The sequence below is a fragment of the Haliaeetus albicilla genome, chromosome 13 (assembly GCF_947461875.1).
Source record: "Haliaeetus albicilla chromosome 13, bHalAlb1.1, whole genome shotgun sequence".
NCBI classification, from domain to species: domain Eukaryota; kingdom Metazoa; phylum Chordata; class Aves; order Accipitriformes; family Accipitridae; genus Haliaeetus; species Haliaeetus albicilla.
The window spans coordinates 39,882,590-39,901,055 of NC_091495.1; the positions used below are offsets into that span (position 1 = coordinate 39,882,590).

The 18,466-nt window shown below is 39.9% G+C and overlaps 1 protein-coding gene across 1 annotated transcript in view; it reads left to right on the plus strand.

Annotated features, from left to right (window-relative positions):
- The window catches only part of LOC104316331 (zinc metalloproteinase-disintegrin-like NaMP), a 21,544-nt gene extending 3,328 nt beyond the window's left edge, over nucleotides 1–18,216 (plus strand). Inside the window, exons 3-24 of the mRNA XM_069801055.1 lie at nucleotides 1–76; nucleotides 1,933–2,011; nucleotides 3,785–3,861; nucleotides 4,918–5,113; nucleotides 5,543–5,605; nucleotides 6,023–6,094; nucleotides 6,655–6,824; nucleotides 7,576–7,660; nucleotides 8,904–9,034; nucleotides 9,868–10,045; nucleotides 10,581–10,670; nucleotides 11,100–11,295; nucleotides 11,940–12,042; nucleotides 12,612–12,768; nucleotides 13,435–13,515; nucleotides 14,131–14,209; nucleotides 15,143–15,233; nucleotides 15,599–15,698; nucleotides 15,979–16,044; nucleotides 16,371–16,448; nucleotides 17,464–17,526; nucleotides 17,626–18,216. Of these exons, the coding sequence (XP_069657156.1) occupies nucleotides 1–76; nucleotides 1,933–2,011; nucleotides 3,785–3,861; nucleotides 4,918–5,113; nucleotides 5,543–5,605; nucleotides 6,023–6,094; nucleotides 6,655–6,824; nucleotides 7,576–7,660; nucleotides 8,904–9,034; nucleotides 9,868–10,045; nucleotides 10,581–10,670; nucleotides 11,100–11,295; nucleotides 11,940–12,042; nucleotides 12,612–12,768; nucleotides 13,435–13,515; nucleotides 14,131–14,209; nucleotides 15,143–15,233; nucleotides 15,599–15,698; nucleotides 15,979–16,044; nucleotides 16,371–16,448; nucleotides 17,464–17,526; nucleotides 17,626–17,658 (2,264 nt within the window). The 3' untranslated portion in view covers nucleotides 17,659–18,216. The remainder of the gene's footprint in view (nucleotides 77–1,932; nucleotides 2,012–3,784; nucleotides 3,862–4,917; nucleotides 5,114–5,542; nucleotides 5,606–6,022; nucleotides 6,095–6,654; nucleotides 6,825–7,575; nucleotides 7,661–8,903; nucleotides 9,035–9,867; nucleotides 10,046–10,580; nucleotides 10,671–11,099; nucleotides 11,296–11,939; nucleotides 12,043–12,611; nucleotides 12,769–13,434; nucleotides 13,516–14,130; nucleotides 14,210–15,142; nucleotides 15,234–15,598; nucleotides 15,699–15,978; nucleotides 16,045–16,370; nucleotides 16,449–17,463; nucleotides 17,527–17,625) is intronic.
- The last annotated feature ends 250 nt before the right edge of the window (nucleotides 18,217–18,466 follow it).

Consider the following 18,466-nt stretch of genomic DNA (forward strand, 5'->3'; position numbering starts at 1 on the left):
CAAAATATGATGACACAGTGGAGTATGGATTCAAAGCCAATGGAGAGGAAGTCATACTGCACCTACAAAAAAACAAGTAGGTTCAGTTCAATTTTACCTTGAGCATTATTCCTCACTATAAATGGCTCTGTAGAGCATTCAGGATATTAAGAAACAGGATTTAGGTTCTTGTAAGACAGAGGTATTTTGGTAAATACAACCTTTCAGCTCCAATGAGAGAAGAGGGGAGAGAAAGCATCATGTCACTGTTTTGGTAATGTGAAATAACTATGCAGACATATGACTGCTAACTCTGTTCTCCCTTTTATTTCCTAAATGGCTAAATACACTGAATGTTTAATGTTTTCATATTATTTCACAAGTTTTCTGTGTCCATGGATAGTCTCTGTGTTGTATTTATTTACTCCACGCTGGTAGAAACTACAGAGAAGAACAAGAGAAATATCCATGAAATGGGGCAGTGTTGGCTCTGTATGCTTTTTAAAAATGGAAAATATTAGTAAGAAATGCAATAATCCTTAATAATTCAGCTTCCAGCACTCCCTACCTTAACACTACTGCTGTTGGACTTCGAGCGGTCTAATATACACTGGCATTGACAAAATGCTTTATGGAAATTGAAAGCAAGGAGAGGCCGCCTCCTTGGCTGAAGAGATTAACAGCATTTAAACAGGACATGCAGAGGGTACAGAGAAGCAGTGGGCTTTGTTACAGAACGAAGCATACAAAGAAAAGTCCAGAACTGTACAGAGCAACACAAAACAAAGCACAGTCATGATTTTCTGCTTGCTGGCTCCACCATAATATTTAACAAGGGATCAAACAAGTCTGCTTTAATAGGTACTTTTCAAATGGCTGTGTAAATACAATAGTACTATAATCAGTTCATGTTAAATAGACTCTAATTAACTGTTTGCCCCTGTTTTAATCTAATCTAAATATTTGGAAGGAGGGGAAGGGAAATGATATTGTACTAAATCCCACTCTTTAAAAAGAAATGGGATTGTGGCAGTTTGAGGTAGTTGCCCAAACAGAAGTGAGTGTAGACTTGCTTTGCTGCTAGTTTTAGTAAGACTACAGCCCTGGCTTAAAGTTAAGCACCTTCTTAGTGCTCTGCTGCAGAGGAGCCTGAGTGCACAGAGCCTTGCAGGATCTGGCCTTCCACAGCAAATCACAAATGTGTATGCTAACAAGAAACCCAAAGACACCTTTCCCAGTGGTGGCAGAAATACAGTAATATATTCCATAGTCACGATGTTCTCCTTTGAAGGTTCAGGAATGTGTATGTGTACAAAAGTAGCATTCCATTTAGACAGAAAAAAAAAATCAAGTTCAGGTAGAATGATTACAAAGATGAGAACTTGCGCTAGCAAAGTTATAAAAATGCTGTGAGCAAAAAAATCGGAAAAAGATATGTTAGTGTGATCTCCATACAGAATCTCTGAGTGTGTGTACATGTACACATACATGTATGCACTGGCACATGTGGAACAGATGAGACAGCTTTTCCACTGACCTAGATCTTTGCTATTTATAATCAGTGGGGGTGAACTGGGAAGAGAACAGAACAGCACCATTTCACATGCACCGTGGAGTGGTAGAAATGTCTACACAAATTGGGAGGCCAAAAAAGGATCAATACCACATATGTAATTATACATTTACTTTCAGATCTACTAGGAGATCAGTTTATACCAATGAAATAAGTAGACTTTAATTGCTTTCTTATTTTAGAAACGTTCCTTTGTTTGAGTAAGGATTACGAACAGGCAGAACGCCCCACCCAGCAGCTTTGCTTCCCTAGTTTTTCAATACTAATAATAACCTGAGTAATCATTTGAATTCCTTACATACTTTGTGTGTTATGTAATTGCCTCATTTCTAGACAGCTACAATTTATTTTGAATAATAATTGCACTTGACTCTTTGCAGGCATCTATTAGCTAGAGACTATACTGAAACAGTTTATTCTGATGACGGTCGACAAATAACAACAAGTCCTCAGATCAAGGTAATAAAAATAGGTTTCCTTCCCTCACTCATACTTGCAGTCTTGAGGAGGTCTGTATGAGATTCATGGGTCCATGAAACAATAGCACATATCAGACAGAAAGAAAAGCTTTTAAATCAAGGTTCTGAGCACTGTTAGGATGCCTCTGAAGGGACAGGGAAGATGTGACTCCTGACTTTGGCAGAGCTACACTGATTTACACTTTTTGAGAATGAGACACACAGTTTGTCTCTCAAAAAGACAACCACTTTTTACCTTAGTGACTAACGAACACATTTTCTCAGACAAATTTCTCTTTTGTCAGGAAAGGGAGCGGAGCCAGGGCCATTCCACTGCTTTCTACCTTCTGATTTTGCCCTCCTGACTTTGCTCATTCTGCACAACTCCATGACTTGTTTTTACACCCTAATCTCAGTGAGATCACAGAATCTGATAAAGACACATTTCCTCACTGGCTCACGTTACCACCCACGCTCACAGCAAATGCACTGCAGGTTACCCCAGGTGGCTTCTCTGAGCCATGACGAATCAGTTATTCAGATCCAGACACAGAGGAAGTCACTGTAGAAGTTAGTTTTTAATTAACTTTGCACTCATGGGTCTTATCTTCAACAAAGCTCTCACTTGAAGCTTTTTGTCCAACGCCATGCTATGTGTTTTAACACATGTAATTTGGAAAACAAAGCCTAATATTTCTTGTCATGGAGCGATCAGCAGGAACAGGAGGATCTTGAGTGAAATAAATGTGCATAAAGAATTCTGGGTTGGTTTTTTTGTGGAAAATGATGCCATTTCTGATTGCTCCAATTACTTTTAGTCCCTGAATGGATCCTGTGAAAAGCAAATAGCACCTATACCTGGTCAAAGACAATCTCAAACAGGCCTACCTGTGCAGCTTGCTGAATAAGAAATTCCTACGTTGTAGATACTTTATTATGATCGAGATCATTGTTGTTCTTCTTGTATCCTCAAGAGATGGAGAGTAATTCTCCACTTCTTTCTCTAGTAATTTTCACTTTGCTGATGTCTTTTTCACTGTAAGAAAGTTGGCACATTGTGATGGAAGGAAGACAAATAAATGGTAAAGTGAAACGAAACATCTATGAGAAAACAAAAGGCACAACGCATGCAGGTTTGAATACTGTGTTATAGGTCCCTCTTAAGAAATCTATTAAGGAAAATGCTATGGGTAAAATTTTTCACAATACCTCTGTGACTTTGAAGTCTCTTTGAAGACAGAAGTGTTCATTAGACCTTAGATCCTTAAGTCAACTAAGACATGAAAATTTCTCCCCTCATCGTATGTTTTAATACAATACATGCATTTTAATCTCATTGGAGTTAATGCATTTAATTGTTGGGTTAATATTAAAGGGTGTTTCCTTGAAATTTGGCCACAATAAAATCATTTGGTATGGACCCTAATTCAGCAGAGCACATCAGTATATGCTTAATTTTGAGCAGTGAGCATGCATATTCTTGTTTGCATGTACTGTTGTGTATTGACCAGAGCCCACCATGATTGGATTTGTCACAATCTGGGTCACTCTGTCTTGAAGGTTAACAGTAATGGTACTGTAGCAAACATGGAAATGGTCACCAGCTTCTTCCATTTTAAGAATCTCCTCTAACAGGAGATTTCCTCAGACAGTGCAGTTTATTGTAGCTTGTAGCTGGTCTAGTTTGTCTTCTGAAATCGCTGGATCTAGGCCAATTCAGTGCAGTCAATGAGACATGGCCCAATTTGACAATGTATTCTTTCTTTCCAAACAGGATCACTGTTATTATGAAGGTTACATTCAGAATGATGTTCATTCCATAGCAAGCATCAGTGCTTGCAAAGGTCTAAGGTAAGACGGAGGTTTCATTCCTAAAGTGTACCAATGGCAGAATACGCATACTCTATGAGGATAAATTTTCCAATATAAAAAGAACCAGGATGTAATTAAGTGGTGTTATCTTTTATTCACGCTTACAGGGAAACCAGTTTACCAAACAAAAAAAAAAAAAAAAGGAAAAGAAGGAGAAAAAAGTTACCTTTCTACATCAGTTTCAGTGTTTATAAATTAGAAGCTAAAGAAACATCTATATCAATACATTTATATGACTAATTCCATATTAGATCTGGTCATAAATCATAGCATTTGGTGGTGCTTACAGCAAACAGTTAAGGCTGATGCTTCTAAGATGTAGGAAGCTCCACTGACACTTCAAGAGAAGGCTACATTATTTTCAGTGCTACAGCAGTTACAGGGTCAGGAAGTTCAAGCTGTTGTATGAAAAGCTCAGTTAAAAGAATCTGCTGATTTGTAATCACTGAAGACACAGTGGTATAACATAAAAAGGTAGGAGGATGACTTGAGTCTGAGAAGCTGCAGCAGAACATTTTCTTAATGGTTAGTGGAGTTTGGCCAAAACTCAGACTTTCTTTGTGAACACTTCTTGCATATCCTGTCAAGTTTACATGTTAACACAGAACACTTATTTTGACATTTGCTGCTCAAAGTCATTCAAAACTCTTAATTCCTTCCAATATTTCTGATTTTCATCTCAATTCAAGATGAAAACATATCTTTGAATTCCCCACTGAACTGAAATTCACTTTTCAATCACCTCTGCTAGCACAAAATCCCCAAATTTAAATCTAATTAATTCCTAAACCAGTTTCTTTTTGACTGACAGAGACTCAGAGACTTTACTGACTAGTCAAATCTTCCAAGTGACTCAGCAGCTTTGATTTCTGCTGTTAAATTGTTGTACACTCTGCCTGCATGCTGCTAAACTCTTCCATTGCATCAGTGTGTGCAATGGTCTGTACGTTTAGGCTAAATGCTCTTAGAGATAATGGTGCTATCTTGACTCAGTCCTGCGGATTCAAAAGATCACAGTCTAACTAATTTTCTTAGTGGCTATTTTGAGACCCATGGCCAGAAGTACCTCATTGAACCCTTGGGAACTTCAGACAGAGATGAACATGCGGTCTATAAGTACGAGAAACTCGAACAAAAGTCCATAAAAACGTGTGGTCTAATCAATAACACCTGGGAAGCAGATTCAAATGACCCCATCAATGACACCTTCAAATCCAGCAATAATCCAGAAGTAAGTACGTAGTTAAGCAACAGTCCAGTAAGTACATGTCAGAAAAGAAATTGCAGCCATAGGAGAACTCTGTGAGTAGCACAACTCCCACTCTGGCTGGTGGCACCTCCAGAAAAGAAGCAATTGCAAACAGTGAAGAATAATAATCAGGTCTTAAAGATCCAGTGCGGAATCTCACAGATCTGAGATTTCAGAGTCACCACCTGAGTTAAGTCATCCTGCATGTACTAATAGGTGCCCATGTGCATCTTTAAACATCTAAATACTTCTTAATATCTAGCCTACCTTTCATCATTTTAAAACAAGGCAGTCCCCATTCTAAATGACTTGGGTAAAGAAATACCCTCATAACTAATACATGGGTTTGAAATTGCAAATGTTGAAACTGAAACAGGCCTTACAAGTCATTTAAATGTATCTTTTCTTTAGATGGAAGCATATCTGAAAGCAAAAAAGTATCTGGAACTTTACATAGTTGCAGATAATACTTTGGTGAGTATTGAAACGATTTTTTTTCTCATTTGACCAGCTAGAGATAAGCTTTCCGAAGCAGGTACTACTCATGTCCCTGGGCTCCTACTACAATTACAGTGCTATACTATGTTTTACCACTGACTTTGGCTAGGAATAGGATCTCCTAATGTCAACTGATTTTGAAAATCCCACCTGGAGATGAGAAGAACTCAGAAAACACCATACAGTGCCTGTCCTCTTCTGCACCATACACATAGATATATATTTTGAAAGGGCTTGATCCTTAAACACATTGCCTGATAAAACAGTACATCAAAAAGATAATAATATGTAGACCAGGCATGGTGTGGTTTGCAATGCAATCTTCTGTGGGATATGTTCTGATAAATCACTATTTTCCTCTCCTTTCCTAACATACTGTATTTACTTTTTTAGTATAAGAAGTATGAGGAAGATGTTCAAACTGTAAGACAAAGGATATTTGGAATAGTCAATTACATCAACACGGTAAGAGCAAATACAGCAAAGTGAAATTGAAATAGAAGTGATTTCTAATTTTTTTCTTTTGCAAACATCATGAATTTTCATTATTACATGTAGAAAAGAATGAAAACTGAACTTCATTGTAATTTATGAAACAAATTTAACACATCTGTCCATATTATCCTGTTCTTTGCCTTCAGATATGAGATTTCTAGAAAGGAAGACCTATACTGTATTGTCTTAACACTTGTTAAAGTGAATGATTGAAATCCTTTGAAAAGAATGAACTGATTCTCAATTCTTCATTTCTTTTGCAAGTCAAATTTCTTCAAAAATACTGCTGGAATTTTCAAGTATTTTAAAGCCATTTTTATAGTTGGTTTAAATGTGGGGGGGAAAATAAGATTTCATGTTTTGTTTCTTGGTTTTTTGTTGCAACTTCAAAGTGCAGAAAAGCTTAAATCAGGTCTGGAGTGGACTATGTTGCAAGTGACAGAAGTGAACCAATTACCAGGACAAGTGTTTGTTTCAGAAGTCTTCATAACATGCTACATTTTTACAGCAAGGCTGTTTCTCTGCTGCAGGTTTATAAGGCCATAAATACCTACGTGGCTTTAATTGGCCTAGAAATCTGGACACATGGTGATAAATGCCTCGTGAGTCGTGTTGCAGGATCCACTCTGGACAGTTTCTCAAAGTGGCGTCTATCAGATTTATTAAAGAGGAAAAGAAATGACAATGCTCAGCTAATCACGTGTGTATTATTCTGTTTCCTATTTGCATTTCCAAATAGGTTCAAGGAATTTGTTCTTTTAAAATTGGTCACCAACCAGTCAGAGACACTGTCTATACTGAACTGGATTTCATGCTTTCCAGTACAAGGTTGTACTAATTCCAGGACAAAAATGCGGGCTCTCTTTTCTTGCTTTTATTTTCTTCATGGAATACAATTCCCTGCTAGGACACAATATCTAATCTGTTTATCTGAACCCCTGCAAAAACAGGCAACATAAACTTCCACTACATCTCAGTCTCTCCTTTTTCCTGCTCTGGTCCCAGAACAGTTGAGTGTCCTGAAGACTGCAGCATAGTCTAACAACCTAAGGAGACATGACATGAAGTTTAACAGCTGGGAAATGCACGTTGCCAAACTAAACCACCACTCGCTTTGCTATTCTGGCTCATGTTCAATGGCCCTGATTCATCCAAGCACTTTGCTACATTTAGAGCACTTCATCAAGCTCTTTACACTCATACAGATGCTTTAAGTCTGATGAACTGCAATGTAATTTAAGTAAAAATTTAAAATGAAAAGTGTATTCAATTGTTTTCTGATATGCCGTGATCTTAACCATGTCCTCAAATATTGTATTAAATCAGGGATGCAAACGAGAGCTGGAAATGAGTATATGCTTAAAGCCTTCAGCCTGGTTAAGAAAGCAGACACCTTCAGATCTGCTTCCTGGTCACATCACTGCATTTCACTCTGCCCTTCTTCCTTACAGAGGCTATGACTTTGAGGGGACAACGATTGGATTAGCCTTTCTGAAATCCATATGCAGTGATATATATTCTGCAGGTATTATTCAGGTCTGATTTATTTTTATTTTATTTGTTAAAGGTTTATCTATGTTTTTTACCGAACCAGCAAAGAACGTTTATGAAAATTATTGGGTGTGCAACATTTTCAGTTCTCTGTCTGATTCATACCATTATTTTATTAGACTGTAGAAATTCACAGTCAGAGATTTTATTTTAAATGAAGTGCAGAGGGTAAAGACAGCACACACAAAGCATGGCATCTGCCGTTACCTAAATGCCAACATCAAACTCAGACACCTGTATTTGGAGTACCAGGCTCCAATAGAGTCAGAGGAGAGAAATAAGTGATTTTGTGCCTCTACCTTAAGGTTCCCTGTTTTGAACAGGGAATTGGTTCTGACTGTCTTAATGCATATCATCAGTTTAGCCACTTAATTACAGCTGCCTAAACTACTGTACTTAAACTTCAGCCTAAACAGGAACATAGATCCAAAACTTTACCAACAACACCGGGAACTCAACTGCTGCACCCAGCTTCAGAGGCCGGGCTTGCTGCTAAGAGGAATAACCCACATGAAATTCCAGCTTTACCAAACCATAAGGAAATCCTAGGATGATCTTAAAACCAGAATGCTTTTCAAGGTGCAGTGATGCATTTTGTAGCAGCATGATTTGCAGTGCCATGCTGGAAGAGTATGACCACTATGCTGCCTCGTGCTTTATGCATTTCCACTACCACCTGATGTTTATACATCTGGATTTCACTCAAAAGACCAGGACTTTTCCTTTCCTCGCTCCCACCAAGCAGCATGAAACACCAAGCTAAGAGCAAACATGGAGCACAGCATCTGCCTTTCCTTTCTGTGCACGCACAACACTGTCCACAATAGTTACCTTGGTGTAATGAGTAATAATTACATTGCACCCACGTAATTACCCTAAGCACAGAGACAGCTATCCAGAGAAAGGATTAAGAGTTTCAGATGTTCAGTTCCCCTTAACATTCAGTTGTTACTTCGCAGCCTAACTTCCTCATGTTTATTTAAAAACTAATTATACCAATTTATTCGTGTTTGTTAGTGGTATCATCTCATTGCTATTATAATATAATCCAGCATAAACTGTGGAATAGATGCATGCATGGATTGAACAACATATCAATCCTTATGTAGCAGTGAGGATAATTTCACTTGAAGAAAAGTTGTCCTATTTCTTAGCCACATGGCTTCTCTGATGTTCCTACTTGTTCTAAAATACTCACAGATATAACAGCCTGTTCTTATCTCTACAGGATCACAACAGAAATGAAATTGCAGTTGCAGCTACCATGGCACATGAGATGGGACACAACCTTGGCATGAGTCATGACACCAAAGCCTGCACATGTAATGATCAAGTTTGTATCATGACAGATACTGTCAGGTAGGAGTTTGGATAAAAAGGCAAGGGCATTAATGCATGGGGCAATTAAGGATGGGCTTTGGATAAGCTGCCAGTTTCCAAAATGCAGTAGTAAATTTTTTTTTTTTTCTCTGAGATTATTCCATTCAAATTATACAAAAAGAAGGGAAAAATGAAGAAATTCCAGGCCCTTGTAAAATATTCCCAGATGGATAACCTCTCCCCCGAAAAACCAACCAACCAACCAAAAACCTTAGTCACTTTTGGCTAACATCAGCTTTGCATGTATGGTGGAAGCCTTCACATTAAACCATAAATAACTTCTTCCTTACAATGACAACAGCATAAAACTGCTATGGTATCTCAGATGACAGAGCTTCCCCAAGATTTACCTAAAATATATTTTTGTTCTCTACCTTGGAGATGTCTCCTGTGAAAACCACGTAGAGTGCTTGCACCTTTAATAAGTACCTATTAGATAGGAATGTAGTTCAGTTTTCACTCTAGTTCAACACCCTGAGCCTCTGCTGGAAGGCCCAGTGGAAAACTCCTAATGCCTGAAGCATCCAGGCACAAACTGTATAGACCAGGCTTAAATCTTTGGGATGCAGGATTTATTACGTGCAATTTTTACATTTAGTACATTAACTACTTCTGATCTGTTTGTTTCCACTTTTTTTTTTTTCTGCTATAAGTAGGAGATAGCCATTGTATTTATTAATATATGTATTTGGTAAAATGGTTGCACCCAATAATTTGGGGGATGGTCACTTGTTTAATTTCTCTTGTAAAGGATATTGCTTCTCCTTGCCTACAGTAACCCTAACGCAAATCCTCCTGCTTTCTCAATATAGCTCTATCATCCCCAAGAAATTCAGCTCTTGCAGCCTCCAAAGTTTTGAGAAATACATGTTGAATGACATGCCAAAATGCTTAACTAACATCCCAGATATAAGCAGCATCATAGCACCTCCATCCTGTGGAAATGGCTTTCTGGAAAGAGGAGAGGAATGCGACTGTGGTACTCCTGAGGTATATGCATAACCGGGAATAAAATAATACTTGGAAGAGGCAATGAGTTTTATTCAGGCTGTACAGTAGCTGGTTTCTGTTAGTTTCTGAGGTAGCCAGTTCAAAGCTAGCTGAAATATTTCTCAGTAGAAACTGTGGTCATCAAATGGCTGATCTGCAGTGCAGGCACTTCTGTAAAGTGCATGCTAAATGGTGGAAAACACAACTGCATACTTTGTCATGCGGTATTGACAGAGGAACTGAGAATGAAGAAAAGCCATACATACAAAACTGTCTCAGCAGAAATAAGCAAGTTCCCTGCACAACTTCTATTAGCATTTTCATAATCAAACACACTTTGTATTCTTTATGTGCTCACTCACAATGGCTGGCATGGCTTCTAGTGAAAATGGTTTTCAGAAAAGCACAGTGCAGGTCCAAGATATCCTTCCCTCCCTTGATACCCAAATACAGGATGGTTTTTTGAGAATGCAGTACAGAGGGGACCAAACCCTGAAGCAGTGTAGCAGAGCTCTGTTTGCTGATTCTGTCACAGGAGTGCACAAATCACTGCTGCAACCCCAAGACGTGCAAACTGACAGAAGGCTCCACGTGTGCACATGGAGAGTGTTGTGAAAACTGCCAGGTAAGACTCCTTTTAATCTCTAGCTTCTCATATTTTCCAGGGTATATTTTTTTTCCCTGTGAGAAAGCAGTAATACACCTTTCAAAAGAACCAATCCTCTTTACCTGTAATTAATGACATAGCACTGTAATGACAAGCACACTTTGTCCATCCCAAACTACACCACAATTATCAACTAAGTCTTTCAAAGTCCTGGAGCATTTTACCACCCATTTTCTCCTGGAAAGAACAGCTGAAGCACAACCAGGCAAAAATCTTACCAAGTGACAAAACCAACTTTAAATTAGATACGTATCTTGCTCCTCATGCAACTTGTACAGTGAGGATGAGATTTGTCTCCCCTAATTTTAGCCCTCTAGTTCAGTGTGGTTTTTAAATGGCATGGAGGAGCACTGTGTTAAATGTGGCATTGCTTTTCCCCCACTTCAGTATAAAAAACCAGGTGCTATCTGCCGAGCAGTTAAGCATGACTGTGACCTGGCTGAGATGTGCACCGGCTTTTCTGCAAATTGCCCAGAGGATCGATTCCGTGTGAACGGATACCCCTGCAACTATGGTGAAGGCTATTGCTACATGGGAAACTGTCCCACCCGAGAAAACCAGTGCAAAGCTGCTTTTGGACCACGTGAGTACAAGTTGGCATTGAAAAAATAAGGTTGCCTAGGTCAAAGGAGAGAGAGAGGTAGGCTTTGTCTGCTAGCAAATCATCAAAGATGTTTTGTAAATCAGGAACAGAATATCTACATAAATGAGTATAATCAGATTATAATCATGTGACCTGAAGCTCAGAGCATATAATGCAATGTATTTCTAGAGAAATGGGAAGTGGTAAGCATATTCCTCTTTTGCACAATGCTTTGAAGGTAAATTTGGAGGGGAGCTGGGTGAGTATTCTTTGCTTGATAGGAAGAGGAAATGTCTGTATTTCAAGATCATGTCCAAATTTAGCATGCCCTTATGTTTCTGAAGGAGTGTGGCGGCTTACCCTCTTCCCAGTCCTAAACCATCTCCAGTCCTGACTATGTCCCTTTTCTTAGGCAAGGTCTATTGGTTCGTACTGGATAGAGGGAGAACACACAGGATAGGTTCTGCTGTGTGTACACAATAACATTGTAGAATTAATGCATGAAGTGCAGAGAGAGTCATTTAGGTCCATAGGTAACTTCACTGGGAAAGGCCATTTCCTAAACAGGTGAAGGAAACTGAATACAACTAATTCTCACAGGCAGAGAACCTGAACTAATCCCATTGCATTTCCCTCTTTCACAGACGCTACTGATGCTGCAGCTTCCTGTTACCGGATGAATGAGAAAGGGGTATATTATGGATACTGCAGAAAAGAAAAAGGTAGTCACGTCCCGTGTAAAAAAAAGTAAGCACTGCGTTACAGAATTTGCTGGGATTTGGGAAGAGAGACCATTCCTGTTCATATTAAGAGACAGAAGCAGAGAGCACACTATTTTAGATGGCACATATGTCCATGTGTCCCTACTTGTTCAGCTTGAATATTGTGGTAAAGCCAGTTCTCAGAAAACTAGTTTCCAAATCATGAGATTAGTCTGAGAAAGAGCAAGTGTGTACATATATACGTGCAAGCCTACTTGTGAGGATGACGGAGTGTATGTGCATGCATGTGCAGGTAAGTACAGGGAAGGGATTTTTGAATAGGGAACTTGAACCTCAAGTGAGCTGATGACAGGTCAGTTAAATAAATACTCATTTCTGCAAATTACTGTGGGCTCCCTGATAAGCTCAAGAGGAATTAAGAACATGCCACCTTCTACTCACAAACCAACCTGAGAACACCACAAACCAAAACTCTTCTACGCAACTTTTTCTTTGGAGGTCCTGTACCCAACAAATTCAAGCTAGAGGAGAGGCCAGCTCAGATAGTTTTGCTGTGCAATGCCGTTGTTCTAGCAGCTCTTGTTCTCCTTCCAGAGATAAAATGTGCGGAAAGTTGTTCTGTACGGGGGGGACGGAGATGCCTCGGGACATGAGCCTAGTGACTTTTGATTCCTGCAAAGCAAGTTTTCCTAGAAATGGAGAAGCAGACGCGGGGATGGTTCTCGATGGAACGAAGTGCGGGAATGGGATGGTTAGTAGAGAATAACTTTTTTCCTCTCTTTCAGTCTTGCTTATATTGTTAGCTCTTTTACCAGACAAGAAAAATTTTAAACAGGGAATACTGAAGTGGACACTAAACATCTGCTGATCTGATTTGCCTGCTAAACATCTGCTGATCTGATACCTTCTGCCTTACATCTATCACAAATAAGTAGCAAACAGGAACTGCTATCATACTGATTTCCTTATCCTTGACTGCTATCTTATTATTTTTTACTGACACAAATATATGTGGCAACATAAACATACCTTTGTATGAAGGGTTAAAAGATCATACGTATATTACTATTTTTAGTTATTTCCATAATGGATGTGCTTGGCATCACTTAGTGCTATTTCCAATTTCTTTGCTATACATTTCTACTCGGGGGGTGGGGGGAGGGAAGGCTGAAGGACTGAAAAGGAGTGGAAAGCAGTGATGTCTGTACATCTTGCTGACTCCCCTTTGCTATAAAATACCCAAAGATCAAATGAAAAATTATATCCACATATCAAACTCCAAAGGTAGGTTTAAGTGATTTGCAGACCTGTTTCTATGCCTCCTTTTACACTTCATCACTTTACACAATAATGTACAAGCTCTGCATGTTCTGAAAGCTATAAATGACTTTGTTAACATTTGCCCTGTACATTTCAGGTGTGTAGCAATGGAGAATGTGTCTATGCTGAAGATGTCTTCAGATCTACCAACTGCTCTGCCAAGTGTACTGGACATGCTGTAAGATACGAACACTTGATGCTATTAACTTAAAAAAAAACAAAACAAGAAAATTATGCATATCAGCTACAGACCTTATTGATGACAGTATTTAAGTCACTGGGATAGGAATTTGCAAAAATTGTGGAATCAGAAGCTTCCTATATTTTTATGAAAGCAAATCTAACCTGATATAGCATCAATATTTTTGCTAAGGAGATCACAGGAGATGCACACAGATTCTGTGTCTGGCCCTGCCTCTGAGCCACAGTATCACGGCTATTCTCTTCCAGGTCATCTTCCGTTTTGGGAAGATAATTGTGCTCATCTTATTTGAACATTCAGAGACCTACAGATGTAAAGACTAACTCTGCTGCTTTGTGCCTTGTACTGAAGCTTTCACTGCAGAAACACCTGCAAAAGGCACACGATAGCAGACAATCAGGCCTGTCCTTTACTGTACAAAACTGCTACTCTCTGTGCGAAACTTTGGTTCAACTAAAATGAGAGGGGGTTTCCAGACCTAACTTAAATAAGCTGCCCAGGACCTTGATCCAGAGCTGCTGAAACTTTATGGCATCACAGCTTCACTCGTATTTCCTACCTGAAGATATTCCTGGCTTTGTGCTTCCCTAGGTGTGCGACCACAATTTGCAATGCCAGTGTGAAGAAGGATGGGCACCACCAACCTGTGACAGCTCATCGGCAGTTACCAGTAAGTGCTGTATGGCCACACATTGGGTACCGTATTCCGCTGGCTGAAATGAGCTGCTTTAATTCCAGTGAAACAGCCCTAACTTGCACTGGGTGCCAGACTGTTTCTTTGCAAATCTCACATATCTAGGTCTCCGATTTCTGTCCATCTTTAAGTCACGGCAGCTTGTATGAATGACTAGAGCAAGCTATTTTTCTTTCTAACCTGACAGAAGTGATACACTCAGGAGATTTAGAGTAGCAGGCTTTTCCTTTCTCCATCCAGAGATAACAAGCATACCATATTAGCTCATTGTCAAATTTGAGTGGAGGCAAGCTCCCAGAGGTTTTGCTGTGAGGGAGGTGGGAAAGTTTTATTACTTTATCATCTGCATGGAGCTGACCTCTAACTGATCCACCTCTGAGAGAAAACACTTTGTGTACAGATTTCCACATGTTGGGGGGGGAGGGGGAGGGGGAGGGAATTAAGCCTTTATTATTAAATATTTTTGTCCTCTCTCCACACTCACTAGAGCACTGTCAGCTCTCAACATTGTGGCTTGGTTGAGGCTTTAGAATAGCTTTGTTGAGGGAAAATTGTGAAGCCTTACTTGCATACAAAGCCAAAGGCCTGTACCCAGTTTTGGGTAACACCCTTTGAGAAAGGGGAGAGGAATGACAATGAAATAATCTTTGAGGATGGATCGAAAGAGCTAGGTTTGTTTAGCCCAAGGACAGCTCAGGCAATAACTACAGCCTGCAAAAATGGCAGGAATATATTCCTTTCCATCACCATTTGTGGCAGGAGAAGAAGCCTTAAGTTTGAGCAATAGTGAGGAACAATAGGGTCCGGACCTTTCGAAAAAAATTACTTTGCCAGTGGTCTTGATGAGAAACTGCTTAGTAACAGTGGATCTTTAAAGGAATAGCAACTTGTGTTCTCTCTCCCTGACAGCCTTTGCTATTGTTGCTGGCGTGCTGGTTGTCCTCGCTGTCACAGCAACTGCAGCGGTGTTACTTATCCGCTTCCGAGTATTCAAGAAGAGGTAAAATAATTACCCCCATTGAGGGGGGGAGAACCAAAACCCTAAAGCCAAGCAACTTCTGGATAGGTTTTAAGCTGGGGTTTTCAAAGGGGGTGGAGGGAATTAGACACTGGAAAGCCAAGGAAGTTGGTCCATGACCTTTGTTGAGCTGTTTCAGAAATCCCATAGTTGGGAGAGGACCAAGGACTTGAAACTGTAGCTCTCAAGATTAATCCTAAATAATTAAAACAAGGGGAAAAAAGAAAGAAAGAAAGGATGGACATAGCTATGTAACACACCAATAGGAGTAAGAGGGGCATTCAACTTCAAGGTTTTTTTTACTTCAGTCAGGGTAAGATTTACAGTTATATGTAATATTTGCATAGCTGCCAGACCAGAAGGGGACCTGGAGCCACAAACCAAGTCTTTGTGGATCAAGAACAAAGACACAGAGAACACCCTGTCCTGGCGGTACCTGACCAGAAGGTAAGAGCAGGGAGGCGCTGGGTCAGCTATAGTCTCCCTGGGACTGTAAACGAAGGGTCGAAACATCAAAACTCATCAGCCAAAGTGTGCTACACTTCCACAAGGGTTTCAAAATGCTTGTCTTGGGCTGAGAGGACAGTGCTGCGAATCCCAGCATGGGGAGGGAGTCGGAAAAGCACATGGCACTAAGTCCCTAAGTAATCTGTCCGCAGTAAAGGGGCATGCAAAGATAATGCACAAGATAAGGGTTCCATCCACTTTAACTGTTCCCTGTTTCCAGAGGAATGATAAGAAACTTCTCCTTCCTGTACCTCCACTGCAGGAGAACAAACCACAGCTCCAGAGCGTAAGTACTTTTAGAGAATTTCTTTGCTTTCACACTGGCTTTGGGGAAGACAGCACATACCAGTTCATGCCATGGCAGAGACCAGCAATGACAATCTGATCCCAAAGGCTGGGGAAATCACTGCACTCCAGATAAGGCCCTGCACATTTTCTCAGGGCCAGACAGCATAAAGCATCCACGCTTCTGAAATGAATGCATCCTTTTACCCCTATTAATGCACTTTTTATATAGAACGCAAGCCTACACGTTCCCATGGGAACATGCAGATGCATACATATGCAGTATGTATATAGGGTCACTATCTTTTATATTCTTTTCTTTTACAGCCTATCGTAAGACCAAAAGGTCCTCCACCTCCTATTCCTTCTACCAAACCAACCTCTTCCCACACAGAAGCGATTTTTGTAAGTGTAACCCTACAACGTTTCACATCTTTCATCTGAGTTGCAAATGACTATCAGAAGCCAATTAGTATTTTCCATTTCTGACTATGATTAAAAAGAAATAAATCACAGACATTCAAACCACATATTCTTTAGGGTAGGAGTCACCTTTTTTGCCATGTAATCCTAAACTGCACAAGATACTCTTAATCTGTGCCAAGGAGTCCTGTAAGCCATCACAAACACATCTCATTAGCAATAGTACACGGAGTCCAAACCAACAGGGATTTCAGGTGTAAACACAATGCAAATGATGAGCATCTTTGCTACTACAGATGTCTGCAATAGTCCCTGTATTGTGGACATGTGGTAGTCTCTAAAGATGCCAGCTGTGAGGGGATCTCCATCAATGTGCATATATATATATTTTTTGAATTCTTAAAAAAAACTTGGAGACCAGAAGCATACAAATATTTGCCATTAACAAACCCAAAGCATCCTACTTAAACAAAAATGCCTCCCTCAAATATTTACCATCTCAGCATTTGAGCCCCTGCCCACCCGATATAAGGGTGTAAAAACCATCTTCAGACTAGCAACATAATTGCATGGTACTGCCTGCATAAAGAATGATGCATCGGGACTGAAAAAAACCCCACATATCAGCTTGATTATAAAAATACATTTAAATCCCACTGTCTTAAGAGATGCTTTCCTCAACATGCACCCTGAGCATGTGATCAGCTTTAGCTTTCCAAGCAGTCTATTTGAGCATTGATACTTGATACAGATGAATTTAAACACTGAGAACAGTTCAGTGGTCTTCTGAAACAGGAGAACTATACCCCTTGTGTATTTGTATTATTGTGCCTTCTTGTGTGTGGACAGATTAATCTAATTCACCCCTAGCTTTTCCACTAGGAAAATGCTGGAGTAAATACATGAGATAACAGTAGCAGCAGCTGAGGTCTGCAGAGGTTCTGCGGCTCCTCAGACAGGAAAGCCTAATGACATTTAAACTACATTTTTGTTATAGGCACCAGAAAGAAAACCTCCTCATCTCCCAGTTCCCAAAGGCAAACCTCCACCTCCACCAAAGGTAACCGGAGTTCAAATGTGAATAGCAATTCTTTTGGGATGTAATTTGTTGAAACTGCACCAGGCACACTGTGATTTAACTCTTTCTTTTTTCATGTAGGCTTTAAAACCTCCAATTAATCCCAGAGTATGAAGCTTCTGCAGTAGGGCTGATCAAGATACCTGAAATTTTCAGGGACAATTTGTTTGTCCCTCAATTCCTCCACTTTTGGCAAAGGCAACAAAGACAGTCTTCCTGTTCTCTTTAAAAAAAGAACAACTGACTGACAACTGCTTTGAAAGGAGAAGTTTGGTTTTCAAACAGTGAGGAACTCTTTAGTGATGACATCAAGCTACTGTCCAAAAGGAAACGAAGTAGAATCGCTACTTGCACTGAGGTGTAGACTAGGAGCAAGTTATAAAAGCTGCTTAACACATCCCAACTCCTAGGCCACCACCGCAAGATGTGGCTGCACTGGGATGCCCTGCATCTACACTTTTCTCTGTACAGACCTGAGAAGATCATGGAAAGTATGGCTATGGTATGTTTGTAAATTGTAAACTTTTTGCTACATTTCTGGATCTTTGCCAGCCCTCTCTCCAGCAACAGACCAGACCTTCTCCTTCATGTGCAAGCTGCAAGTTCTGGAAAGAGAAAAGTCCTTCCTGCCCTTCGGAGAAAAGTTTGTGTCCTCAAGACCTGAACTAGCCTTGGAAATGCATTGATTCTGGAAAGATCCTTTTGGATCGGATTCTCTCATTAATCCTTAGATTACCTGTTAAACAAGATTCCTCTGTTGAATAGGCAAAACTGGAGATACGCTTAAAAGCAAAGCACACAGGAGTCAAACCACTTGCTGCTTGCAAGTGCTCCCAGAGCTCAGGCTGTGCCAGTTTAAAAAGAGCTCCAGCTGCCACCATTGCACTTGGACAGAAAAATTCAGAAAAGCAGTGTAAACAAA